The sequence below is a fragment of the Cyanistes caeruleus genome, chromosome 23 (assembly GCF_971803275.1).
Source record: "Cyanistes caeruleus chromosome 23, bCyaCae1.hap1.1, whole genome shotgun sequence".
In the NCBI taxonomy this organism is placed as follows: Eukaryota; Metazoa; Chordata; class Aves; order Passeriformes; family Paridae; genus Cyanistes; species Cyanistes caeruleus.
In genome coordinates this window covers 6759866-6786098 of record NC_141723.1, presented here as the reverse complement: position 1 = coordinate 6786098, position 26233 = coordinate 6759866, and the positions used below count along the sequence as shown (strand labels likewise).

The following is a 26233-nucleotide window of genomic DNA, read 5'->3' as shown; positions in this document are numbered from 1 at the left end:
GCGCCAGCGCTCCGAGTACCGGGAACGGCCCCTCGCAACGGTCCCGCAGCCCCAACCTCCGCTTGGGGCATCCACAGCGGCGAAAGGGAGGAAGAGGAGGAGGAGGAGAAGGGGGAGGGCCGGTGCGCGACACCCACCGCCGGGCCCGCAGGAGGGGCCGGCAGCCCAGCCCCCTCGAGCCCCCGCGCCCGGGGGAGGACGCGTCACCCCGCCGAGCATCCTCGGCACCGGGGGGCACCGGGAGGCCCCCGGCCCCATCCATCCTACCTCGCTCCCGGCGGCGGGGTGTGCGCAGCGCATCCCGCCCCGCCGCGGGAGCGGCGGGAGGCGGATAATGGAGGCGGCGGTAGGGAGGACGCACCGGCGGCAAGTCGCGTGCGCGGGGAGGGACCGCGAGGGCGGCCGGACCAGGACCGGCACCGGGTCCCGCCCGCCGACTCCCGCCACCCCCCCCAGCCCCCCCCCCGCCGGGCGCGCCCTTTGTGCGGGGCGCGGGAGGTGTGTCCGGCGACGGGCGGACTGTGCGGTCAGGGGTGGGTGGGTGGGTGCGCCCGGGTGTGTTCGGGCCGCCGCCGGGGAGTCGGGGATGCTGCGCCCGGGACCCCCCCGGCTGCTGCGCCCCCCCCGCCCCCGCCCCGCCGCGCCTCTCACCTCTCCGCTGCCCGCCTCGGTGCCGCAGGCCGCGCGGAACCGCCGCAGGTTGATGCCGATGGTGGCCGAGACCTGGAGCGCCGCGTCGAAGCCGGGACCGGCCGCGGCCGCGGGGCCGCCGGGGCCCGGCGCTGCCCCGCCTCCGCCGCTTCCCGCCGCCCCGCCAGAGCACGGGCCGCCGCGCTCGCCCTCGCCCGCCGTCGCCGGCGCCGCCGCAGGTTCGGCGGGCCGCAGGCTGTGCACGGCCGGCACCCGTAGGCGGGACCCCCCCGGGCCCCGGCGGCCCCAGCCGCCGCTGCCGGGCCGGGCGGGGAAGCGCCACCGACCGCTGTGCGCCATCTTTACTGAGAGGCGACGAGCCAGAGAGCGGGGCCGGGCCGCACCCCGCGCCCTGCATAGCGCTTCGCCGGCCCGCGGAGGCGCTGCATAACAACGGGTGCCATGCAGGTTGTGGGGTTCCGCCATCCCGCCGCCCCGGCACATGAATAAGCCATGCTCGATCAGTGCTAGCCCAGCATAACGCTGGGCGATATGCAGGGTCCCAGGCCCGAGCCCCAGTGCAGCCCCCCGTCCTGGATAGCGCAGCCTCGGGCCGCCGGGGCCCCTCATAGCTCGCAGTACCATGCAGGCGCGGGGCTCATCGCGAGCCGGCCCCGGAACCTGCCTGGCGTATAATCGGGCTGCAAGCAGCCCGCATAACCCCGACGGCGATGCCGAGCGGGAGCACGAGCCGCCGGCGCCCAGGACCGCGCATACGGCATAGGCAGTGCTGCCGACCCCCTGCATAGCGCCGGGCCGTATGCGGGGCGCGGGGCGCGGGGAGAGCACGCAGTCCCCGCGAGGACCTCGCGCCGCCGAGACCCTCCGGTGCGCGGCCCGGGACGAGCCGCTCCCTGAGGGGGCAGCCCGAGCTGCGGTACCGAGGGTGGGAGGCTTTGCCCTACCCTCCCGGCCCCGGCCGTGTCCTGCCTGCGGCCCCACGCCCCGCCGGTGCCGCGTCCCGCTGGGTGCTACCCCCGGGAGGAAGGTGACGGCGACAGCACCGAGCTGGCAACCTCGTCGTGTACAGCACAGCGAGAACAGGGTTAACATCCAACAAGTGCCCAGCGTATTCTCTGAGAACAGCGCTGCAAACACACGGATAAGATGTAAATCCCTCTGCTTGCGGACATAAAATACCCATTTCTCTCCCAAGTTGATCAGCAGGGAAGGGAAGGAGGGAGGGAGGGGCGGGGATGAGGCTGTTTATCCCCGAGAGAGGCAGGCAGACACTGTTCCGGCTTTAGAGAGGACGAATAAGCTGCTGGAGCCTTTTGGGGTCACAGGTACTGCTTCTGCCTGGGATTCTGTGGGAGCAGGGCTGTGGGGGACTTCTCCTAAGGACTTCCAAGGAGAACTAAAATTAGTTTATTCCTCTCTAGGGACAGGAGCATTTTTGAGCTCTCCCATGCTTTACTAGTGAAGCTTAATCTCATCCTCCCACCAAAGCTTTTGCCAGGTCAGTCACTGCTGGTGTAAGCTGTGAATACCCACCAGAACTTGCTTTGAGAGGGGCATGTGCAGACAAGAACAAGTAAGAAAGGAGAGGCAGGTCTTGGAGCCAGATCAGACAGCCTTGCTCTCAATCAGGTTCTCTTGGGTTCAGAACCCTCCTTCCAGTCAAGCTCACACATTACATCCCATGTGTGATCTCCCTCTCCTTGGGGAACATATGCTGCAGAATCTCACAACAGGCCTGGCCCATTCCCTCACTGGTCTCCCTACCTGCTGGGTGAAAGGTTTGTGATGACAGGAGCAAAAAGTTATTTTATAAAGGCTATTATTCACCCCTGCTCAGTCAGACCATTTGGCTGCAGCCCTGGTCAGATTTGCTGGGGCTGAGCAATCACTAAACCCTCCCCAGCACTGGGAGGAGGGCTATGCGAGGCAGTCATGGTGTCCTGGCCAGGCTGGTGGGAGAAGCAAGCACAGGACACAGATCCAGTGGCTGCTCCTGTTGCAGACTCCCTGGCAGAAGTTTATTGAATCTCAGTTTTCCCATCCGTGGCATGGAAGTGACCTGTGACCAGTTGTGACTCAGAGCTGCTGGGGCAGGAACCCTTCTTTTTAACAAGAAAAAAGGAAAGGTTTCCATCCATACCATGAACACCCTGCTGGTTACCATGTCTGGAGTGTGTGAGCTCACCTGCACTCCCTGTCAGAAGCACACAAGGCCTCTTGCTGAGATGATGTGCTGAGAAGGTCAGTTCTTCTGCGGGGAAAAGAGCAAATTATGTGCTACTGGCACAGTCACCCCAGAAACATTGGGGTCATTGAGGGCTAGGGGCCTGTAGAGTCACTGGTGTGCACAACACCCAGAAGAGCAAAGGAGCAGCCAAGATAACAACAGTATCAACAAGGAGCAATGCTGACTAAAACCATCTTCTAAGACAGTAAAAACAGGCTGCTAGCTTCAGAGAACTCCTACAAATTATTTTCTGAACATGTCAGAGCACAGGTCACTCATCAGGTTTTGTAGAAAATCCTGCAAGAGCTGGCTGACAATGAGCAAGGTGGTAAGACCCTAGACAGCTCAACCTTTGGCCGGTTGACACATGCAGCAAAGCTCTGCTTACTTACACAGGCTTCCACTGCACCAGTCAGACAGCAAACCAAAATAGCTGCCTGTAACCATGCTACATTCTTTTTGGAATAAGCCATGGAAATTGCTTTTGATAATGTAAAAAGTACTGGAATTTGGTTTTGGTTTCCACTAGCTGATGGGAATTGCATTCAGGAACAAATGGAATGTTTCCCCTTTGCAGCCTCTGATTCTGGGGCTCTCAAACCTCCCCTGGAGACACAGTTGGGGCACAGTGAGTGTCCCAGAGTAGAGAGAATTCGGGTAACCAAAAGTGGTGTCACTAAAGCAGCTCTGGCACCCTTGGGACTGGCCCTTAGATCCCTCTTGATCCCTGCCAGCATTGCCCCTAGGACAAGCTGGCACCTGTCAGAGTGCCAGACAAGGATGACAACAGCTCGATATGGGCTCCTAGTTTTATTGTCACAAACCCCATTACAGACCCAGCACCGTGGCACCGCTGGCATTGCTGAAGTGAGTGTTCACACATTGTAGCCGATGATGCCGCCCTTGCCGATGATCTCCCCAATGTAAAACCACATCAGCACCTCCGTGGCCACCAGGCCATTCCTCAGTGCGTCCTGAAAGTAAAAAGCCACAGGTTAGACCCACACTCCCACAACAGCTCCTCCCCCACTCCCACATCCATGCCGGCCACCAGTTCCCAAGGCAAAAATCCAGAAGTGCAGCAGAGTGTTTGCTGTGCTTGGCCACCTCTCAACATGCCCCATCACAGGTATTTTCTACAACATTAAGTACACTGACAGCTGTTGTTCGTGGCTTTTTACAGCCCTTTCAAGGATAATTTCTTAGCCCACACACGGGAAACACAGTAATTTCAAGGCCAACCGATGACACAGCCGATCCAGAGGGCCGGGCTCATTCAGCCACCTACGGACAGTCACTTCCCTGTGACAGAAAACGATCGGATCAGAGGGGAACAACCACTGCCTGCTCCAGGCTGGGAATAATTAAAGCAAAGCCGTTGAAATAAAACATTTTGAACTCCGGGGGCCCTGAATTTCCTGCACTTCATATGGCGTTGACAACAGTTCCCACTGCTTCCCACTTCCCAAGGGCAGGAGCAGAGCAGGTCCTGGCTGGCCAGGAGCTGTCCCTGGGCAGCGTCGCATCCCGTCCCGGCCGGTACCTTGACGGTGAGCTGTGCCAGACGGCCGCTCTGGAAGGCCCTGACCAGGCCCTTCATGCTGTCGATGGCCCGGGGAATCTCGGCGGGGGTCGGGGGGGCCAGCTCCACCTTGGCGTAGTACCAGAACGTGGCCAAGCGCGGCTTCGAGTACGTCACGGCGGCTGCGGGGAGGGGGACCGGAGCGGACGGTGATTTCCCATCGGCGGGAGCCGCGAGGCCTCCCCGGGCCCAGCCCCGCTCTCCTCAGCCCTGTTCCCCGTCCCCTCCGCTCCCGCCGGCCTATTCTCGCTCCCCGCAGCTCAGCCCATCCCATTCCGATCCCGCTCCCTCCAGCCCGTCCCCCTTCCCGGCCCTCACCCCCGATCAGCTCCGGCCCGCGCTGCACGAGCCGCTGCACGAGCCCCTGTGCGGCCTTGGCCATCGCTGCGCGCGCTCAATGTCACCGCCGGTCACCGCAGCCGGCGTTCGCCGCGGGCAGCCCGCAGCGAGGACCCCGGGCCGCATGCGCGGGGCGGGGCGGGGCGGGGCCGGATCCCCGGGTTCGAGACCCGCACGGTGCCCAGACCGCGCCTGTCTGGACCAAGCCCAAAGACGCTTCTCTACAGCTCCCGGCACCGCCAGACCTCCATCACCAGCTGTAAGATGATCTCTGCGTTTAATTTCCAACGCCCACCGTTCTCAACACTCATTGGGGAAGTAAACCCTGCTACACCCCTGGCACATACAAGTTGGCAAAACGTCCCCCTCCTGTTGATCCCCCCTCCATTCCACTCTGGGAATGGATGGAGGCATTGCTTTCACGAAGTGAAAGATGGTTACAGTTTAAACACGGAACAGAAGGAGGCTTTTGGTGTTGCTGGAAAAGAACGTGGCCAACACAAAGAGCAGGTAAATAGAGGGCCAGGGCACCACATCATGAGAAGGCTGTGTTCTTCTCCCGAGGCTGAGGCTCAAAGCTGTAGTGCAGTGGGAAGTCTTAGTATTAAAGAGAGAGTCTTGAAAGGAAAAGAGAGAACAAGGGCTGTCAGGGAAGGTCTGAGGAGAGACTCCAAAGGTGGTGGCAATGCACTAAATGTGGTCATCATTAGGGTGGCAGCTCCAGCCACTCGCCCTGCATGGCTGTGATCTTGCCCCTGACTGGAGATTTCAAGATGAGATCTTGTTTTTCAGTTCAGCGTGTCCTCCAGCTCCTCCTCCTTCTGCTTTTTCCTCTCTGCAAGCCATTGCTGGATCTTCTCTTTTAGTTCTGTGTTTGGTCTGATCTGGTCCATAGTGAGGGGACTCCGATTGAAAGGATCTGTCTGATCGCTGAAAAATAAAACATCGAGGAAATTACTTGGACACTCCCAGTGCTAGAGATAAAAAAAAAAAAAAAAAAAAAGAGGCCAGGAAGAGTCATTTGGTATGTGAAATAGATGCCCAAAATTATCTATGTATGAGTATGAGGGCTGTGCTGCACACCTGAGGAGGTGTCGGGCTATAGTCGATCGGTCCACGGTGACACGGGAGGAGGGCAGGATCACGGGGTCTGACATCAGAGTGCTCATGATTGGATCCAGGAATTCATCACAGGCATCTGCATATGTCTCCTCTTCCTGCTGCTGCCGGTCTGCAAGAGACTAGGGAGCACACGTGGCTTTGAGGATTCGGACTCTCTGTTCTTTTTAGACCAGGGAGCATTTACAGGTCTGTGCAGGCAGGGCACCTTCCAAGCTGCCCCCACCTGGACAAAGCTCCACTCCCAGAAATCCAGCTCCACAGCAAGGATGCAGCAATACACAGAGGGAAAAGGACAAAGGGAATCAGCTCTTTTTTTGTATGTTAAATTCCCTCCAGTGCTCACCTTGATCCTCTCAGCCAGGTTACTAAAAGACACTATCATATTTCCAGGCTTGTTAATCTTCTTCAGAACCCGCACGGTCTGGGCAAAGAGCGTCGGTGAGTAGGAGCGGCCGTCCTTGGGGACTGTGGCACAGAAGTTTTCTTCATCCCTGCACCACAGGTTACGTGAGAGAAAGGTATAAGAATCCCCATTTGTCAGGGCTGCAAACAGTCCCCACAGCAGCCACATTCCCATAGCAAAGAACTCAAAGCTAAAGAAAAGCTTGAGTGTGATTAAGCATTTTCCCCCTGGTATCACCAAGATGGCTCCTGCCACCAACAGGCTCACTCCCCTCATCACCTACCCAAGGTTTAGGTAGATGGTGCAGATGTCAGACACGAGCTGCTGTGGCTTGAAGTCGAACTCACTGAAATCCTTCACCTTCAAAGCTCCCATTTTAGGCCCAACCAGGTGTTGCAGGAAGTAGTTGAGCATGGAGATGATGCGCTCGGCAAGGAAAGGATGCACAAACAGGGACTTGATTTCTGGAAAGGAAAACAACAGTTTGCAGATTCACAGCAATTCTATCCTGATCTGACCACACTGAAACCAATTTCCTGGCAGGGCTCTTCTCTAGGTCCAGGCAGGCAAGAGGGGCCATTTTCCCTACCTGAAGTCAGGAAAGCCAGAGTGCCAATGGTTTCATTGGACATGATGTTGTGGAAACGCGCCAGCTGACCAAACATCTGCAGGCTGGACTCCTTCTCGCGGCGAGCCTCCGGGGACAGGCTGTCCCACTCACCTCGGTCCTTCTCAATCTGCTGAACTTTGATCTTGCTGAGGTACTGCAAGACAGAACACATGGGGTGTGTGGGTGGCTGTCGACACCAAGGAGGTCCAGAAATGCTCAAAACCAGTCAGGCAACATCCATATCATCCATCTTATCTGTGCCTTCACCCCTTCTCCTAGGGCATTGGCCACACCATCTTGGGATTGCTTCCTGCATAGTACCTACTGCAGAGACTCACCAGGCAGGGGCCAGGTAAGCTGGTCCCGTTCTGAAGGCTTGTATTGCATCAAGGAAATGAGAACTTGTTTATGTGATGCTGACGGAACACGAGTTCAACCCTACCTGTATGGCTTCATCCAACAGGAAAATGGCATCGTTCATAAGCAGGTTAAGGAAGCGCAAGAAGAGAGGGGGATTCATTGCCTCCAGGTTCTCTGAGGCATAATCAGCCAGAGCCTAAAAGGAAAGGGAGAACAGCGAATTCTGCAGCACAGTCCCAGTGGCAGGACATGGAGCCATGTGACCCTCCGTGTGAACTGCACACTCACATGGAGTGACATGCACCTCTCGCCTCACCTTTATGCTGTCCCTGTAGGAATCTGTGTCCCACATGTACCGCAGGATGGGATACATGGGACGGCGGTAGTTGAACTTCTGTTCAAACTGGTGTGGGTCACCTGGGCACAAGCCAAAGAACCTTTCAAATGGACAGTCCCCCACAAGTGCTACACAGGGAACAGAGCACTTCCCACTCTGCACTTACCTGTGAACTCAATATCCACAAAGACTTTGATGAGTGCTTCGGCCAGGTGGGCAGCATGTTGGTAAGAGCAAAACACTCGCTTGCGATGAAACACACTCGAGACGAGTGGGTTCTGAGCCTGATCCAAGTGAGGCATCACAGCTTCCAACACTTCAGCCAGCTTGGCTCGCAGGTGAGGATTCTTCATCCTGCAACAGAAAACAAAGCAAATCCAGGATGGCACAGCCATGGTGCAGAATGGAGCTGTTCAGGAATCACTCCAGGAGCTGTGCTCATCCATGCTCGAGTGCCTGATTGCTGCAGACCTGTCTGCAAAGCCAGCCCTGGATCGGCACTCACTTGCACAGACTCCATGCCACAGTGGAATCTCAGGTAGAGGCCAGAGGGTGTGGGAATAACCAAGATGCTGCTCTCACCCCTCCCACAGCAGTTCTCCCACTCACAGCCCAATGCCTGCTTCTCACCTGGAGCTCCCAAGCAAACCCCACCAGCCATCCAACCTGTTTTACTACTGCTCATAGACCTGCTTCCTTTTTACCCTGCAAATCCAGGTGCTTTGCCTGCTGCATCTGCTGTCCATCACCAAGCACTGAGGTCAGAGTATACCTCTCCTGCACCTGTGGGGCAGAAGCCAAACCACCTGCCCCAGGTGATGCTGTAGGGGACTGCCAGGAAGAACTACAGCCTCCATCTCCCAAGGACAGCAGGAACAATGAGAGCTGCCTACCACAGGGAATGTCCATCTGCTGCTGCCAGGAGCTCACTGCATTTACACACAAGTGTAAATGAATGAACAGCAGAAATGCAGAAAGCAGGGTGATATCAGGAAGATAAATAGAACTACTCAATTCTGTTGAGTGGACATCATAGAGACACTCCCAACAGATCAATCAATCAATCAAAGGGATCAGGAGCTCCCTTTAACAAGTACAAAATGGCTGTAAGCTGATGAGGTTTCTGCATCATACAACCAATATTTAAGCGCCAAATCCCATTTGAACCTTGCATGAAGCCTGTGGCATCCAGGCAGGCCTTTGTTCCCTTTGTGCCTCCTGCAGGCAGAATTCAGCTGTTCCAAAAAGATCAACCTGCTTGCAGCTGCACAAACCAAGCCTCAAGACAGCTCTGCAATTTCTCGGTCACTGCAGGTGTTCTGCAACAGGCCTAAACCTACCTCTCCACATCACCCATGAAAACAGTAACAAAGTGAAGGATGTGCTCCAGGGAATCAGCAGAAGTCTCCAAGATGTCATCAGCAAAACGCCGCAGGAAAATGAAGAAGTCGCCCAAATTATCGGCAAAGAACTCTGCAAACAGAGATTGTAGCTGAGCTTCTCCCCAAGCAGCTCACCTTGCCCTTTTCCAGCCTCCCATGCACACTCCCCTCATCACCCTGATGCTGATTAAGTATTGGTAATTAACAAGCTGTATTAGAACCTGCCGTGGAGAAGGATGCCCAGCCTGATGGCTTGAGTAACACCCGGGATTCACTTCCCCTCTGACCCCAGAAATCAGGTCACTTATGGGGTGAATCCAGCATCTGTCTGCTAATGACACTCTTACACAACCCCAAAGGGAAGAATCCTGAAGCAGGTCCCAGAAGAAAGAGTTTACACATACAGAAAATACTAATCATGGTAGAACTTGCCACTTGCCAATGAGTAAGACTTCTTAAAGGTCAGCAGTTTCACTACCCTAAGTATGGCCCCTCAAACAGCCCCAAATTCTCTGAAAGTGATCCTTTTGGGAGAGAATATTATGCACAGTGTCAGTGGTAGCACCGTGTCCTGCCCTGGACAGGGAAGCACTTGCTCAGGCAGCTCTTCCAGTGCCCATCTATGGCAGGTGTTGGCACAGACCCCCAGCAGGACCCATGGTTTCACCTGGCACGTAGGCCAGTGCGCTGTGCTCCACCTCCGGCAGCGGGAAGGTCAGCTCCAGTGGCTCTGTCCCACAGTTCCCCACAGCCAGCTGCACCAGCAGCACTGCCATGGACACCTGCAGGTTCAGGCAGTTCTGCAGCATTTGTGGTTCCGTCATCGCCGTCTTGGTGGAGAGATAGATGGTCATCAGGCGCTCAAACTGCTCCCTGAGGCTGTCAGCAGCGGGGCTGGAGCTCTGCTGAGCTTCTCGCCATGCTACTTGCAGGCGGTGAAGGCTTTGGTTTATCTTTACCATCTGGTCGTGCAACCTGCCCGGGAAAGGAGGCAAGGGGGAGCTGAGACAGACAACAGACAGACATCCTGCCACACCAATGCAGAAGCTGGTGGGAGACTGTTCTGTGCTGGTAGATTCAGATAACTTCCTGCGGGTACTCTGTCCGCGGCTCTGGCAATGGGACACCTTGGGGAAAGCCCGGGCAGGACCTGGGAGGGTACGAGACCCTGTGAGGGACCATGGCACCTGCAGAGTGGCCTGGGGACATGGCAGGACCCTCTGCAGCACCAAGCTCCCTTGGGTCACTGAGGCCAGGGATGCAACGCGGCCTAGTCGCCTGCAAGGTGACACTTTGGTTTCCCAGCAACAAGCCACTTGCATAGTAACTTTTTTGTCAAAGTCTATATTTAGAGAATAAACCAGAAGGGGACTCTGCTTGGATCAGCCATGACCTCACAGTATCTAGGCAACGATTTGCAGAAGGAAGGCGTGCAAAACAGAGCGTTTTGGTGTCCAGAAAATCCTCTCCTAGATGCTGACAGCTACCTCACATTGCTGTTTCACATACAGCCCAGCTATCAGGGTGTTTAGGTCACTCCCAGTGGGCAGCTGCTCTGCCACCTGGATGCTCTCTAGTAGTGAAGGGAGGTGCCAGCGCACCTCTCCTGCCCCAAGGAGAGGGGGAATGGAACCTACCCAGCACTTGGCTATTGGTGCCTGTAAATAACATGGAACCTGTAAGACTCCTTTATTAGGATAAAACACTTGCAGAAAGGCCAAGGGGATTTGAGACTCAAAACCCACAAAGATTGTTTAAAGCCCGAGTGTATCCTAATTAGTAAAAATGTGAGCACAATTTCTTCCTGCAGTCAGACAGGCTGAAGTTCATGCAGCAGCTCAGCTAGCTACCCTGTGTTCAGAGTATTTTAGCTGCACATGGGTGGAAAACAGCCCCAGGGCAACTGAAAGCAAGTACCTGTGAAACCCCAAGTGCAGGGTATACTGTGTGAGCACCAGGTTTTCCGTCACCAGGTTGTAACTGTTTGCAAACTGCGGCTCTTGCTCACTCAGAGCAGGGATCAAACATGTTTCTTTTTCCAAACCTGTAAGGAAAAGCATCTCTGCATCAGGTCCTACCCAGCAGTGCTGGGGAGGAGAGGGCTTGAGAGAATCCCTCCTAAGGACACAAAAGGGCTCCTGGTGATCCAGTGTTCTATTTGTATTCAGCTCTCTTCTTGTACCTCTCTAGTCACACTTCTAATTCTCCCCTAACGCTAATGGCATCCAAGAGGGCACTACTGGGTAAAGTGGGGACCTGAGGAGGTTCCCTTTCCCATTCCCTTATGTTTAGGTGTCCAATTCCCTTATATTTAGTCCACAATGTTTAGGTGTACCTTTCATGTGTACATTCTTGCTCCTCCTCTCCTCTTCGTTCAACTCCTTCAGAGCACAGTAGGTAGGGTTGAAGGTTAGCAGCTTTGGAGATCTGGGTTTGCAGAAGGGCTGGCACAGCTTCAGGAGGGCAGCCCCCAAGTTGAGGAAAAAGGCATCTGAGGCGTACATCTGGAAGAAAATCTCTGGCATCTGGTTAGCCCAAATTTTGGTGCGGCCTGCATTTGCATGGAGGCAGTTTCCCAGCCAGGAGAGAATCCTGTGCTTTGTCTCTGGTGACAGCTGCAACAGGTTCCTCAGCATCTGGTAGATCTTCTCATGGAACTGGGCCATGAACTGTTAGAGGAAACAACACAGATGAATGAATCCTTGGGGGTTGCTCTTTTGCCTCTCTGATATTACAGCTATCAGACCCTTTCTGGCTCTAGACCATGTCCTGCTCCTCAGTACACCCCATAAATCACATATCACACACAGGTTTTACAAGCAGGTCAAATCCTGGGACAAGCAGCAAACAACAGTTAGGGATGTCTTCAAACGCACAGCTGAGACAATTTATTCTCATATGGAGTAAATCCAAAATTCTTAGCCTGTTTTTGACAGCCTGAAAGAACTCCTAAGTGGGAAAGCCCCTCTCAGGGATGACCTCTACACCCCAGTTCACTCCTGTATTTACATCCTGCATCCTCACGTTTCACTCCTGACCTACTGGAACATTCCTAGTGGTATTCCTCTGTGGAAGAAATTTACTTGCATAATGAGAAAGAATGTTGCTTGTCACTTTCTCAAATGGGGAATCAATTAGTGTTTTAATTACAGGTACTGAAAACTACTCCCTGGTGATTACTACACCTGAGGTAGATAACCTCCAGGTAGCACCTCAAGTTATGTCTGTTCTACCAGGACCACACACCCTTTTTCCAAAAGCTGAAGAAACTTTGATAACACACAAAGACTTGGGTTAAAACCACCCAAGGCAGCTGGGAAAACTGTTTCCATGCTCCAGCTGGAGAATTCAAGGCAGTTTTGGGATGTGCCTAGTTGCAAGGCAGGCTATTCCTGAAGCAGTGGTGGAACTCAAGCCACACATCATGTCTTGAACCCTCAGGCAATGAGAGGCCACTAACACCACAGTAAACAGAACTGCCCTGCTTCTCCCACCTGATGGATGTTGGATTCCTGCACTTTAATCTCCTGTGGGCTGGATCGGGATGGATTCAGAAAGTAGCCATGGTTCTCCACCACGCCAGGTGTCTTCAACAAGCAGGAGATATTTAAAACAGCACCAAGCAAAGTCTTCTGGTACATCTGTCCATTGCTGGGATCCTTGGGCTGGATGTAGCCTGCAAAAACCTGGGAAACACATCAGGACATGCTGACAGTTGTCCAAGATCCCAGTAAGAAACCACAACAAACTGATTGGTTTGTGACAGGCTATGAGAAAGGAGAGGAGGGGTGTGAGTACACACATCAGGTGTTGTTACACCACACTCCTGGTTTGGCCTCTGCAGGTCAGGTCTTGTAAATGTTCCCCTGCAAAAAGCTCCTGCCTAAGCCAAGGTACCCACCTTTGCTATGTCCTTCTGCTTTGTGAAGTAGAGGAGCACATCAAGGTATGTGTACAGCAGGATCTGGCAGAGGTCCAGGTCCTTGATTCTCCCCAACAGAATGTCAAACACGGGAACCATGACCTCCCCAAATGTCCGCACCTCCTCCTCCATCGTTAAGGCTTCTATGACCTCCTCAAGGAACTTGGTCATGTCTTCAAACTCTGACAAGAGATACAAGGCTGTTATTCACAGTGCTCCAACAGCAAAACTGACCCAAACACACCCGCTCTTTTGGCAGCGAGGGGAGCCAAAGCTTCTCCCAACTCCATGATGCTGCAGGGCAGCTTTGCAGCGCTGAGGCAGCGGCACAACCTGGCTGCACTTACGTGCCCCTCTTAGCGTCTCCAGCATCAGGTCCAGCAGCTGCTCGTACACGTTCTGGTTGACGTAGATCTCTGGGGTGAGAAGGACAGTACGCGTGTTGGACACTGTCAGGTTGCGGCAGCGCACTGCGAAGGGCAGAAGATTCTCCGGGACCTTGGTTATCTGAGCAAGGAGAACAAGGCAATGTTGGGGCCCCGGTCATTGCAACTTTAGCTCGGTCACTCCAGAGCTGGGTGACAGAGCTGCCTTCCTCCTCAGCAGCCTGTGCCCACCTCTTCCCGTGCCCTGCGGAAGCAGGCATAGAGGTAGCGCAGGATCTGCCTCTCTCCGGCATCACGGTCAGCAGAGAGGTTCTGGGTGCTGGCAGAGGTCATGTGGATCAAATGGCTCCCGGGCTCCGGCAGCAGCAGGCGGGTGAACAGGGCCTGGGCACCAGCAGAGATGGGATACAGTGACACAGCCCCAGCACAGAGCTGATCCTCCAGAGGAGGAAGCTTCTCACCACACAGGCTAATTGATTCCTGCTAGGAAGAGCTCTCGCTTTCCCTCATCAAGTAACAGAGTGCTGGAGTGAGAACCCTCAGCTACTTTTGGCCTAAGCAAATCCTCCAGTCCCCAATGGAATAACAGTACCCCCAAGAGAAACAATTTCCACTGAAATCCTCAGCAGAAACGACCGGTACAGCTGCAAATTTAGATGAGTGTGTGCGTGGACACTGTTGACTGACTTCTCTGGCTTTTCTTCCCTTTCCCACCCACACAGACCTGCAGGGCAGCAAACTCCTGCAGCCTCCAGGAGGAAGAGCTGGATTCCCCAAATTCTACACTTTTTGGGATATGAGAAAATATATTTTCTCATATCCCAAAAATCTCATGGACGTTTCCAGCAAAACAACGAGTGGCATGCCATGTTTTGGAAAAGGATTTGGGATACATCATATGTACATTCTGAGAAAACAAACTCAACCAGTGGCCAAAGTCTGCAGATGGTCCCAGGCAGGCATCCCTACCTGCTCCACATTGTCCATGTCTAGCCAGTCCTGGTCATCCAGGTCTGCGGCCATTTCCTCCAGGAAGACACAGCGTGCCGGGATCCCATTCCCACTCTTCATGCTGGGGTCACCTGGGAAGGGCAGAGGGACCTGTTCCACCTACATGGACAGGGAACCTGCAGGCAGGACCTGCCCCTAACACAGCCCCAGCTGCTGCAGCTGGCACCGTCCCCTCCCATGTCAGAGAAACCCGACATGCAGAGCTGCCCCAGCCTGTACCGCACCCCCCACAAAACCAGGGGATTTCCGGGCTCACTGTTGTCCAAGGTGATGAGGAAAATCCTCTGGATCATGTGGTTGATGTTGAGCTGCTCGCAGAGCTCTCGCTGCGAGCGGAATGAACGGCTGATCTCGGCCACCGAATAGTCGCAGTCATCCAGGCTCTCGGAGACACTGTTGTCGGAGTCATCCTGGCTGATGGACGTCTCCTCGCCTGCATGACAGGGCCCTCAGCGTCGCGGGGGCGAGCTCCTGCCCAAGCGGACCGCCTCGCCCCCTCCCCGAGGGCCGACCCCTGCCCCAGGGCCAGCCTCGACCTCCCACCTGTCAGCTGCCGCAGCTGCTGCTGCTTCTGGATGGCAGCGAAGTGCTTGGCGGCAGCGACGGAGCCGAAGAGGGCGGCGAAAGGGTTGCTGGAGATGCTGTTGTTGTTCTCCTGGTCGGTCATCTCCCCTCAGGGCCGCGCCATACGGGTGAGCCAGGGCAAGGCTGCGGGAAGGGCCGTCGTCAGGGCCCGAGCCCGTTCTTCCGGGCGCGGCGGACTTGTCCCGCTCGGTGCGGAGCCTTCAGTCCCAACCCGCTCCCACTCCCGCTCCGCTCCCGCCGCTCCCACCTCGGCCGCCACCGGAGTGCTCTGCGCGTCACCGCGTCGCACAACAATTTACGCCACCACGGCGCGCCGGAAGTGAAGCAAAGAGGCGGAACTCATGGAGCGCGGGTGGGAGCGGTGGCAGCGCCGTCTGGCGGACGGGAGGGGGAACGACACCTGCGGCCCCGCGGGGACCGGGACCGGGACCGGGACCGGGACCGGGACATGAATCCAGCCTGGCTGGGTGGGACCCGAGCGTATCCCGTGCTGTGAAACGCGACCGTCTGTGCAATAACCAAGTTTGTGTTTGTTATTCGCCACAGTGGCCTGCATTTGAATATTAACGATATGTAAATCAACTGCTTAATATGCAAATCATGATTTTATATCAAATCAACGCGCATATTGACCCTTATTATCTTCACACCTACAAACACTTGTTTTCAGCTCTTTTTTTTTGCTTTTTTTTTTTTTTTTTTTAAACCTTTTCTTGTGCAGGGAGTTTGTAGTGGATTTGGGCTGGAGCTGCAGGGGCTGTGGTGAAGGGACACCGATGTTTATGTTTATTTTACACTCCCCATCCATCCATTCTATGCTGGGCTGACCTTGGCCCCAGGGCCCCCCCAGCTGCTCCATCCCACCCTTCTCACCTTTCTTGGCAGGACAGATATCAGGTGAGGTCAGGGAATACCCTGCCCAGGACTCTATGGGGAGATACAAAGGTGGGGTGACAGAGGAGAAGCAAAGGTGGACAAAGGGGGTTAAATCCGAAGGGTTATTCTGCAACCCACGAAACACGCCCTGAGGCAAAGCTGGCTGGGGACTACAGGGAGAGTCCCCAGCCCTGCCAGACCCTGCATACACAGATTTTGTTTAGTTTATTTTCAATCCAGGCCCCTGGCTCAGGCCCAGGCACTGCCTGTGCTGCAGGTGACTCTAATGATGTCATTCCTGTAACAATATTAATTTAATTCTACTACACCATGTCCAACCTCTTGCAGCACCATGCTGGAGGAGTCCTTGGGCACCATGTCAGGCAGGGAGGGGGGGCAGTCTGGGCTGTTGCGGGGACATGGGGCTATGTCAGCGTCTGTGAAGTGCTGCAGGACCAAGCCCAAAGCACTGGGGGGGCTCTGGGCTCTGCCTCTTCTTTGACCAGACCCCGCCAAGGGTTCCTCCAGAACAAACATGGCTGATGCTTGGCTGGTTTTGTCATGAACAGCCTTTACTTGCCCACTAGTTACGCCTTGTATTCCTTGTTACAAAAGAACAGCTTAACAAAAATAATGCCCTTTGGCTGCAGCCGGGGGAACACGTGGGGCGAGGGCACAAGGGCTCAGCCCACAAAGGGCTCAGCCCACAAAGGGCTATGGCACTGTTGGCGTGGGGCACCCACGGGCACCAGCCGGGCCGGGGCACGGCCGGGTGGCCCAAGGTCCCCGGAGCAGCTCAGGCAGGGAATTCTCGCTCATCCCGGATGCCCTCAGCCACGCTGCTGGGGACACTCATCCCCACCAGCGCGTCCTCGCTGGGTCCCGGCAGCGCGCAGGGCTGCAGGAGGTGGTCCCAGTAGAGGCTGAGTGTGGAGTGTTCCTGCTGCTCCAGCTCCTTCAGCTCGTGCAGCTCCTTGGCGCTGGCTGCTGGTGTCTGCACCTCAAAGGTCATCTCAAAGCGGCTGTAGTCCACCTGGAAGGCGCCTTTCTCCAGGGACATGCAGGGCTCGAAGCGGTATCCCCAGAGGATCTCGTCCTCTGTGTAGGAGGTGCGGGCTTGGCACGTCATTCCTGCAGCAAGACAACGGCTGAGCTGTGCTGGGTGCCACAAGAAGCCCCCTGCTGCCTAACAAGGGGCTTCCAGCCCTGCATCACCCATGACCCACTGGAGACAGTTTTGACCCCGAGCATCTCTTGCCACTCCATGTCATGTCACTCCTGGGCCCAGCTTTGCCCAGCATCTCCAAGACCCCAGGGGAGCCACCCCTCTCCACCCTGACCCCCCCACCCCAGACCACTTGCCTGTGGCTTCCACGATGCCCTCGAGGATGATGATGATTTCAAACTGCTCCCGGCGCAGTGACTCGGCTGACATGTCCCAGAAAGGGCTGTGATGGTTGATGACGTGGCAGATGATCTGGGGCTCCACCAGGAATAGACGGTCCTCCCCTGTGTCATAGCCCAGGTTCAGTTCTGACTGCTCCAGGGGGATGAACTCCCCCTCGGCCGTCTGACGGGACTTGATCAGCTTTGCCCGGATCTTGGCATCCACCATGTGGCTTTCCCGCAGGTCCCCCACACGAAACATCAGGCAGAGCTTCTCGTCCCGGCGGGAGATGACGCAGTTCTTGCTGAAGATGAGGGTCTGGGCACGCTTCTTGGGCCGGGAGATCTTAACGAACATGCAGCCAACCATCATGGCGTCGATCATGGAACCGACGATGGACTGTGCTATCAACAGGATGACGCCCTCGGCACAGTTGGCTGTCACCATCCGAGTGCCATAGCCAATGGTCCGCTGGCTTTCCACTGAGAGGAGCAAGGCAGAGACAAAGCCATCCACGTTCTCGATGCACGCCTCCCACTCGGGATCACCCTGGTGCCCAATGTCACCCCGCACCCAGGCGTCCAAGAAGTAGATGAAGCCAAAGACCACCCAGGTGATGACGTAGCACATCATGAAGACAAAGAGGAACCACCGGTACTTGAGGTCTACAATGGTGGTGAAGATATCTGAGAGGAACCTCTTCTTGTCCTGGATGTTGCCCAGATTCACCTGGCACTTGCCCACTTTTGTCACATAGCGCTGCCGCTGCCGCTTGCCGGCCTGGACCATGGGGCTGTCCTCCTCCAGCAGCTTGCAGCGCCGGCTCTGCAGCCCCTCTGGGGTGGGAATGGTGGAGCTGCGGGCGGAGGTCTTGCCGCGTGACGAGTTGGGGATGTTGGCCACGCTCAGCGCGTGCAGTGGGTACAAGCGGGCACCTGGCTCTTGCGGGGCAGGCGGTGGGCACCAGGACGGCCGGCCACGGTGGTGCTGGGTGGTCAGGCTCCCGCGGCTCGGCGGCAGGGATGGCTCACCGGGGACAAAGCCGCTGTGCCGGGGTGCGGATGGGTAGTTTGGCATCGGAGTGCCTCTCTTGGCACTGGTGGCGGCGGCCGGCTTCCCGCCGTCCTCCACCAGAGCCCCGGGGGCGGCCGGGAGGTCGGGCTGCGGGGGGGGAAAGGAGCCCGTCGGTGAGAGATCGCCTCCGACAACAACCGCGAGCACCCGGTGGCACCGTGTGCCGAGGATGCCCCAGAGCCTGGGCGCGAGCCATACCTTCTGGGGGAAGGTGCCGTAGCGGCTGGTGTCGGTGGGCGGCCGGGGCAGGTAGGCCAGCATGTGCTTGGCCGTGGGGGTCTGTGCCGGGGGGATGGAGTTGCTGCGGCCGCGGGGCTCCTCGGGGGGCAGCCAGCCGCCGGCGCCGCCGCTGTTGCGGGCGCACGGGAGCACCATGGCGGCGCCGGGGCGGGCGCTCAGCCCTGTGCTGGGCGCTCGGTCCTGCCGTGGGGGAGACAAAGCGGGGAGTTATTTCGGACACGGAAAGCAGCTTGGGGCTCCGGCCCCTCTCCGCAGCCCCAGGGGCCGGGGTCTGGAGGGGGGCTCCCCTTGCCCAGCAAAGCATGTCCCAGCTCCCGAGCTGTGCCGGGTGCTTGCGGGCTGGCTCCAGATGGCTAAGCCCATTAGGGGCCATAATTGCATTGCAAGGCCGGGGAAGGAGGCATTCGTCTCCGGTGGGAAGCAGCCCCGGCGGCCGGCAAGCTCCGGGTGAGCGCCTAAGGCACTGTTCCACAGTTGTTCCAGGCCGTGGCGGTAGTGCCGGCTCTCTAAGACGCTCCGAGCAGAAATGGATGGCCCCTAGGTGCGGAGGAAGGACAGCCTGTGAGAGAGATGCAGACCCCAGAGCCGGGCTCCTCGGGACAGGCTGAATCCAGCCGGTGCCCGTGGGGAGACGTGATGGGAGCTCACGGTCCTGGAAACGCAACCCGGAGCGCAGCGACCTGCGGGGATAGGGGTGGGGATGGGGTGGGAGTATTGGCGCTCTGCCTCCGCCGAGCATTCCCTGCCACTGCAGAGCAGCGGGACCAGCGGTCCTCAGTGCCACGATGGAGGATGTCACTATCCGGACCAGCCTCCCGGCTCCCCAGACCCCTGGGCACAGGAGACACCCACCTCATGTCCAGGCAGAGCGGCTGCCAGCCCGGCCGACGTCGTTCTCGGCTTGTGGCTCCCGCTGCGCCCCGGCCACTGCCGGGCATCTTCCCACCGGTTGCGGATGGGAATCCTCTGCCGGGCTGTGCCACCGTGGCCGGTGGGAGGGAAAGAAGGACTGGGAGCTCGGCGTCGGCCGCCAATCCTGCTCCAGCGGCAGAAGGTCACCCGTTAATCTGTCTCAATGACAGGCACAATTACCTTGAGACGATTTAATCGGAAGGAGCAGGTGCCCCAATGCCTGGGGGAAGGAGCAGGAGGGGTTTCCCAGTGGATTTCCCTGCTCTTGCCCTTGGGATGATGCTCTCTGTCTGCTCTTAGGAACGGGATGGTCAGCAAGGGCTGGAAAACATCCCTTTTCTCCTGCCTGGTCTGTGCTTCCACGTTGAACGCGGTCCGTGCTCCCTCGCCCCCTCCTTGTGGGAGCCCCCTGCAAAGATCCTCCTGACACTCAGCAGAGCTGGACCCCGGGACCAGCAGGACTCAGTAATTTCCAGTCTGGCTCCTGATACAGATAAGAAAGACGGCGGATGAAGGAGAGATTAGTCGTTAATCTCCCAGGGAAGATGAATCTGCAAGCTGGACCCTGTGGAGGGAACACACGTGGGGGAGGATGGGAGCCAAATGCCAGCACAAACTTAGGATTTTCCTGACGCTTATTTTCATCATTTTCATAGGATCCCAGGATAGTTTGGGTTGGAAAGGGCCTTAAAGATCGGTCCAGCTCCAACCCCCTGCCACAGGAACACCTTCCACCAGACCAAGCTGATGTACAAGGGTTTTCCCTAGCTTTGTGTTTGCATCAGGGTGTCTCCTATCAGGACAACAGTTTCCTCACACACAGCTTCCTCACAGAAGCACCGTGAGTCGCCTCTGCTGGTGAAGTGCTGGGTGCAGGACAGGGTGATCAATGCCCACCTTCGAGAAGCAGGGCCCATCTGCTTCCTCCCTCGGACATCCCCATTCTCAACGCAGCTCTCAAAGGCTCTTTTGCATATTTAATTAATGACCGAATTAGGATTAAGGCCTCCAAGCGAGGCACTGACTCCTGAGAAAAGCCTGATGCCGGCTCTCTGCTGCCTGCATCTTGTGCTGGGGTGCCAGCCGTGTCCCACCGGGGCTGGAGCTGCTGCTGCCGCCGTGGATTTCTTTCCCTGCCAAGGCTCTCGCTGCGGGGTGACCGAGGCTCGGAGGGTTCGCGTGCTTTGGTTTAACCCTCCCGGGCACGGTGAGGCACCGGCGGGACACAGCCCGGAGTTACCGCCGGGATGCACCCGGCTTTTCCTGCTGAGCCGGGCTCTCCTTTTAGCGTGGAAAAACCAACACCAGCTGAAAAACGACCGTGGCCACACCCCGGCGTTGGAGGAGCAGGCTTGAATTCGCCCCCCCGGGCGGCAGACGCGGCCGGCGGCCGGGCGGACGCTGCTCCACAAGCGCTAATGCCCGCGGCCGCCGCTCGGGACGGCTAATCCGGGCCCGGAGGTTAGCGGGGCGGCGGCAGCATGGCCGGGGGCTGGTGGGCTAAGGCGCAGGGCGGGGGGATGCTGCTGGCTCTCCTCGGGTGGATCAGCTCCTGCGTCACCACCTTCGTGCCACTCTGGAAGAACCTCAATCTGGACCTGAACGAGCTGGAGGTCTGGAACATGGGGCTCTGGCAGGTCTGCATCACTCAGGAGGAGGGGGTGGTTGAATGCCAAGCCCACGGCTCCTTCCTGGCGCTGCCCCCCGAGCTGCGCATCTCTCGCCTCCTGATGTGCCTCTCCAACGGGCTGGGGCTGCTGGGCTGTCTCCTCGCTGCACTGGGGCTGGAGGGCTGGAGAACCTGTGAGGACAAACCCGGGCGAAAGCGGCGGCTCCTGCTTGGCGGGGGAGTGACGCTTGGCATAGCAGGGATCACCACCCTGGTGCCAGTCTCCTGGGTCGCCTACAACACCGTCCTCGACTTCTGGGACGAGACTGTCCCCGACATCGTCCCCAGGTGGGAATTTGGGGAGGCCACCTTCCTGGGGTGGTTTGCCGGAGCCTTCCTCGCCGCTGGCGGGCTGCTCCTTGCCTGCAGCGCCCGCTCCACGAGGACCAGAGCGCCGCTGGCCTCCGCCTGCCGCCGGGTCCCCGCTGCGCCAGGTCTGGCTGGGAGCCAGCACCTGCACCCCAAAAATGCAGACTTGGTCATCTAGAGCCTCAGGGTGCTGTGCCCTTTGCACCTGGTGGCTCTTCCCCTGGCAGGGAGGGCTCCTGCTTGTTTCACAGGATGATTTGCTAATTGCTACGCAGCTCTGCAGGTTTCTCTCCTTCCTCTGCGTGTCTGCTTCACTTTTCTCTGTTAAGGAGCAGCAGATTTCCCCGCAGCACTCACCAAGCAAGCGTGGGAAGGCAACAAGCAGCGGGCAGCACTTTGTCCTGCTGGTGACACTGTGTTGGCATCCCTGGCGAGTGCCCTTGTAGCCAAGTCTCTCGTGCCTAATGCTGCGCCCCAGCGCAGCAGCTCTTTCCTCGCACGTCTGTGTCGCTCTGATGTATTTGCAATAAATTATCATGTCCATTGGCAGCGTGTCTGTGCTCTGAACATGCAGCTGTATCTTGCAGAAGTGGGATGCAGGGTGGGAGTTGCAAGGGGCAGCACTGGTGCTGCAGCTGTGGTTTGGTCTCTCCAGAAAAGATTGGAGGAAAAGAGAGGGAAAATGGAAAACAAGGGGGAAGGGAGAAAATGTGAGACAAGGCAGCACCAAGTTCTGCTCTTGCTGCAGAGGTGGGATGGCAGTGACCGCGTGCCCTGCAGGACCTTCATCTTCTCATGGCTAAGATGATAAAGCCGATAAGTGCCACAGACCTCTGTGTCAAAAGTTCCTCGACTGCATCATTTACCTGTGCACAAGAGGCAAGAAAGGGTTTTTGCAGGTCTCAACTGTTCCTTCCACATTTTCCTGATTCAGCTGTAAAAATAAAGGCTGATTACACACCTCTGTGAGCAAGAGCATGGACCATCAGGCTGGATTAGCACCCGGAGTCCTGACAGGGGCCTGCCCGCTGCCACGGCACTGGTTGAAAACGGAGTTCACCGCTGGTTTAATCCCTGCAGGCTCAAAGCTGTGGGCGCGTGACCCATCTCAAGGAAGGCCCGGCCGACAGCGGCATTCCTGGGGGAAGCAAAGTCCGCTCCCTCTAAGTCCCATTTTGAAACCTGCACTTTGCTCACTTGGAGGAGAGGAAGGAGCGGGTGGGCAAGGAAAGGGAACAGTGATGATCCCTGGGAGTTCTGATGCTGCAGGACTGGGGACAGAGTTGGTAGTGCTGAGAGTAGAGTAGGAGAGGCAGGTTGCTCAGTCCTTCTGACAAAGAATCAAACAAGGCAGAACCGGGGGGAGGGCAGTGTTCCTGGCCATCACCTTCCAAGGAGCTGCACCCCCTGCCAGCTGCCCTTGGGAGCAGAGAGGCTGTTTTGGCTGTAACTCCCTTAGGAAATGGGAGGACAGGACAGTGAGCAAGGGCTTCCAGCCTGGGAACAATCCTCCTGTCCAGCCCAGTACAAATACCAATGACATCCCTGGCACCACTCTGTACTCCTGACAAAGCAGCACGCTGGCACTGCAGCACCTGGTCCCTGAGGAGGCATGGGTCGCTGCTGGGACACTGGCAGCCAGTGCGCCTGTGGATAATGGCAGCTTTACTTCATCTTAAAGTCATTGGGAGAGTGCAAGATTCTCCCACAGGAGCGGTTTATTCTTAAGTACCGGGGAAACACCCCCTGACAGGATGGTGGGACCAGCCTAAGGCAGCTTTGCTAAGGACAACACATTTTGTACAGGAGGAACCTTCAGGCAGAACCCTAGAGTGAAATAAAGACATGGAAGGAGCTTTTTCATTCTAACATAGAACAAATGCTTTTATTGCACTGTTAGAAAACTCTGCATAGTTCCAAAAAACAGGATCCCCCTCCACTGACTCAGAACTTCTGGCTTACAACCGCTGCAGCTCAAATGCAAGCACAGGGTGACCGCAGAAGGAAATGCCAACAGGGCACTTTTTTAACAAAGTCAACACAAACACCCACCACCAACACAATGAGCTGATCTGAGCTCTCAATGTTGTCACTGACACTAATCCAGCCCTGACCCACCACCCAAAGGGAGAAGGAAGTTTGCCTTTCGGCCATGAGGAGAATATCCTTTGGGGTGATGTGATTGCCCTGAGCCAGTGAGCTCCTGCCAGGCACAAACCCACAGCCCCGTCCTGGCTCCTCACTGCCAGGATTTGCCTGTGCCTCTCCAAGGAAGGCTCCTGTGTGATTTCTGGTGCCAGCTGGAATACAAAAGGCAAAAGCCTGCTTGACTTGACCAGAACACACAGCTGTGTGCATGACTGCCCACGCGACAGAGCGTGAGCCACTGCTCCTTGCTGCCTCCTCCTCACTCAGCCCAGGCCCCCACGAGCAGGAGTCTGGCTGGATTGGAGCACGCAGCTTCTGGCAGAGACCATTCAGGGAGCTGTGAAAGTGCCCGACAGCCCAGCCACAGCGCACAGTGCTGAGAGAGTTGGGTTCCTGTGCCATCATGGGCCCAGGGGCTGCATCTAGAAGGTTGCCATGACAGAAGAACCTCTGGAGCCTGGCTGGGCCCCATGGTGCTGCCAGGGCCTGCGCCTTGCACTGTAACAGTGGTCCAGGTCCTTTGTGTTACTGCCTTACGTTCTGCCTCACAAGTGCAATACTGCTTTTTATCTGCTCATATTTACAAAGAACACAGCTTGGAATCCAAAGCGCCCCCTCTCCTCCCCCAGTCCAGCACCAGCCGGCGGAGGCCCCGGGCAGGCCGGCAGAGGCACCACGGTGAGCGGCCCGGGCCTACTTCACCGCCACGGCCGAGGCCCCGTGAATGGACTCCATCACGGCCGCAAAGCGGCTGCACAGGTCGTAAGGGGAGTTGGGTCGGATCTTTGGGGGCTCTTTCAGCACAATGACCTCAGTGGAGCCGTCGAGAAGCCGAGGCAGCAGCTCACCCAGCTTCATCTGCAGCTTTGCTGTCAAGGGGGAAAGGAGGAAACAGTCAGTGCAGCATATGGCAGAGCGCTCCAGGCCCTGAGTCAAGGAGTTGTGATGCTTTCTGCAGACTCCTCTCCCTGTGTGAGAGCCACCCAGCCCCATCACCAGGGCTGAGCAGAGGCTGTGGACAAAGAGGAGGCCTCGAGCCGGCTGCCGCCAGCTCGAGTCCTGCCCATCTGCCCAGGGCTATGTGGGGGAAGCTCCAATGCCACCTGGCTGCCTGAGGACAGGGCCATGGCCCCCGAGACACGCTGCTTTCCCAGGAAAGCTGCTGTCCTAGCTATACGGTGAAGAATAACTGCGTGCTTCAGGGTGATGCTCAAATATTGACTGTGCAATTGAGGGGGACAGAGCCTTCACATCCTATAGCCCCTCAGACAGGCCAGTTCAGCCCATGCTGAGCTGGTACCATCTGCTCCTGGCGTGGGTCTGTGCCCACGTGCTGCTGGAGTGCACAGCACAGCACAGCACAGCCACTACGGGGTGAAGAAGAGCAGGCAACACCTGAGCCAGCTCACCCAGGAGGGGCGAGCACTCAGCTTCTGGTTCTTTAAAACCTTCTGCATAAGCAAAGGCTGTCACATCCAGTCCAGGAACTGGGATAAATCTATCCATATGAATTTTTACAACTGTATTTTGAGAACAGACCTCTGTGTTTTTGCATAATTTTCTTTCATCAAGTTAACCCTCTGTTAGTGATAAAAACTCTGCAGGGACTCCCCAGACCTTCACGCACAGGTCAAGACCAATTTGTCTGAAGAGAAATGACCTGGAGTCACAGAGGCTGACTCCAGAAGAAAACTCAGAACAAGAACAGCTGCCCAGAACCAACATTCAGCTTTACAATGACAAACTCCCCTTCAGAAGGCAGAGATGCCCCAAATCTGCTCCCCGATTCCATCTTCCATAACCCTGGCCTCTGATAACACCTGCTCTCCTCCTTCCTGAAGAGGAGCATGCAACACCACCAAGCATGTCTGCATTCACCTGCCTTTCCTGGGTACCTCCAGTCAGGGAGAAACCCTAACAGAAGACCCAAACCCCTCGAGGGAACTCTAAGCCATTCTTGGGACATCAGCTGTCCCATTTTAGGGATGAGGGACCCTTCTGCAGCTTGTTTTAGTGCAAAGGATTAATTTCTTCTGTAACAGGATTTAATGGGTGATTCAAATCCATTTTTCCTCCCACAATTAGAAGGGCCTTGTTGGGCTGCAGTGTAGACACCAGGAATTTAATTTAGATGGTCCTTCTTTCCCAGTTCAGATCCAGATACTACCCTGCCCATGAACAGCAGCCATTTCTTACCATCCATGTCTTCTCTTCCCAAATAGGAGCACCAGCGGTTTCTCATGATCTCAATGGCATCCAGGTCCTCTTTGGAGATCTCAAAGTTGTTCATGAGATGCATGCAGGGGATGATCAGCTCATTCAGGATGCTCACACCCTCTGACACATGAGCTTCTTCACAGCTGACAAAAAGAGAAGCTGCCACTTCATTCAGCTTCTGGGGGTGGAAGGAGAATTGGGGACAGACTTGTAAAGAACAAGCATGGACTGTGGATAGCTATCCAGTAAAGGCCCAGCTTGGGCCCTGCACTGGTAGCCATGCAGAGAATAAGGACTAACAGCACCAGGTTCTGATGGAACAGCCACTTTCAGTCATGGGAAACACACCATAGAAAACAAACTTGAAAATATACATATTCATACACATACATACAATTTTCTGTATCTGTATACAGGGAGCATACAGCTTATTTACAATTCTGATTTGAAGATGGCAAGATACAGATCTGCCTTTGCCTAGATG

At 56.5% G+C, this 26233-nt stretch overlaps 6 protein-coding genes and 1 long non-coding RNA gene across 21 annotated transcripts in view; 1 reads left to right on the top strand and 6 right to left on the bottom strand.

Moving 5' to 3' along the window:
* The window catches only part of KMT2A (lysine methyltransferase 2A), a 39214-nt gene extending 38224 nt beyond the window's left edge, over positions 1-990 (bottom strand). Inside the window, exon 1 of the mRNA XM_086861277.1 lies at positions 652-990. Coding sequence (XP_086717403.1) covers positions 652-990 — 339 coding nt within the window. The remainder of the gene's footprint in view (positions 1-651) is intronic.
* A 1644-nt stretch (positions 991-2634) lies between these two features.
* LOC147649503 (uncharacterized) lies at positions 2635-2893 on the bottom strand. Its single transcript, XR_015278905.1, has 2 exons — positions 2837-2893; positions 2635-2753 (listed from the first exon to the last, which is right to left on the bottom strand). It is a non-coding gene; the product is annotated as an uncharacterized LOC147649503 (long non-coding RNA).
* A 780-nt stretch (positions 2894-3673) lies between these two features.
* ATP5MG (ATP synthase membrane subunit g) lies at positions 3674-4938 on the bottom strand. Its single transcript, XM_086861340.1, has 3 exons — positions 4779-4938; positions 4422-4582; positions 3674-3852 (listed from the first exon to the last, which is right to left on the bottom strand). Exons 1-3 carry the CDS (start codon positions 4840-4842, stop codon positions 3754-3756), a joined length of 324 nt encoding a protein of 107 aa, XP_086717466.1. The 5' UTR covers positions 4843-4938; the 3' UTR covers positions 3674-3753.
* Positions 4939-5059: 121 nt separating this feature from the next.
* UBE4A (ubiquitination factor E4A) lies at positions 5060-15300 on the bottom strand. 2 transcript variants are annotated; one of them, XM_023941332.2, is made up of 20 exons: positions 15165-15300; positions 14876-15040; positions 14589-14765; positions 14291-14403; positions 13553-13705; positions 13283-13442; positions 12915-13117; positions 12508-12699; positions 11349-11682; positions 10931-11057; positions 9681-9988; positions 8972-9104; positions 7798-7985; positions 7611-7711; positions 7377-7490; positions 6914-7088; positions 6608-6788; positions 6265-6412; positions 5883-6040; positions 5060-5729 (listed from the first exon to the last, which is right to left on the bottom strand). In XM_023941332.2, the coding sequence occupies exons 2-20, from the start codon at positions 14997-14999 to the stop codon at positions 5588-5590; spliced, it is 3231 nt and encodes a 1076-aa protein (XP_023797100.1). In that variant the 5' UTR covers positions 15000-15040; positions 15165-15300; the 3' UTR covers positions 5060-5587. The 2 variants fall into 2 exon arrangements, with proteins under 2 accessions (XP_023797100.1, XP_023797099.1); XM_023941331.2 differs by having other exon boundaries at positions 14876-15265.
* A 1047-nt stretch (positions 15301-16347) lies between these two features.
* On the bottom strand, positions 16348-24401 carry LOC111939223 (G protein-activated inward rectifier potassium channel 4-like). Of its 2 annotated transcripts, XM_086861275.1 has the most exons (4): positions 19347-24401; positions 18453-18674; positions 17156-18341; positions 16348-16924 (listed from the first exon to the last, which is right to left on the bottom strand). In XM_086861275.1, the coding sequence occupies exons 2-4, from the start codon at positions 18627-18629 to the stop codon at positions 16590-16592; spliced, it is 1698 nt and encodes a 565-aa protein (XP_086717401.1). In that variant the 5' UTR covers positions 18630-18674; positions 19347-24401; the 3' UTR covers positions 16348-16589. The 2 variants fall into 2 exon arrangements, with proteins under 2 accessions (XP_086717401.1, XP_086717402.1); XM_086861276.1 differs by having other exon boundaries at positions 17156-18674; positions 19347-19446.
* On the top strand, positions 20888-23991 carry CLDN25 (claudin 25). Its single transcript, XM_023941566.2, has one exon. It carries the CDS (start codon positions 20888-20890, stop codon positions 21560-21562), a length of 675 nt encoding a protein of 224 aa, XP_023797334.1. The 3' UTR covers positions 21563-23991.
* The window catches only part of USP28 (ubiquitin specific peptidase 28), a 21985-nt gene continuing 18992 nt past the window's right edge, over positions 23241-26233 (bottom strand). For all 13 annotated transcript variants that reach the window (XM_086861263.1, XM_086861268.1, XM_086861259.1 and 10 more), the window contains 2 exons: positions 25729-25927; positions 23241-24401 (listed from right to left, as the gene is read on the bottom strand). In XM_086861263.1, the coding sequence (XP_086717389.1) occupies positions 24226-24401; positions 25729-25927 (375 nt within the window). In that variant the 3' untranslated portion in view covers positions 23241-24225. The remainder of the gene's footprint in view (positions 24402-25728; positions 25928-26233) is intronic.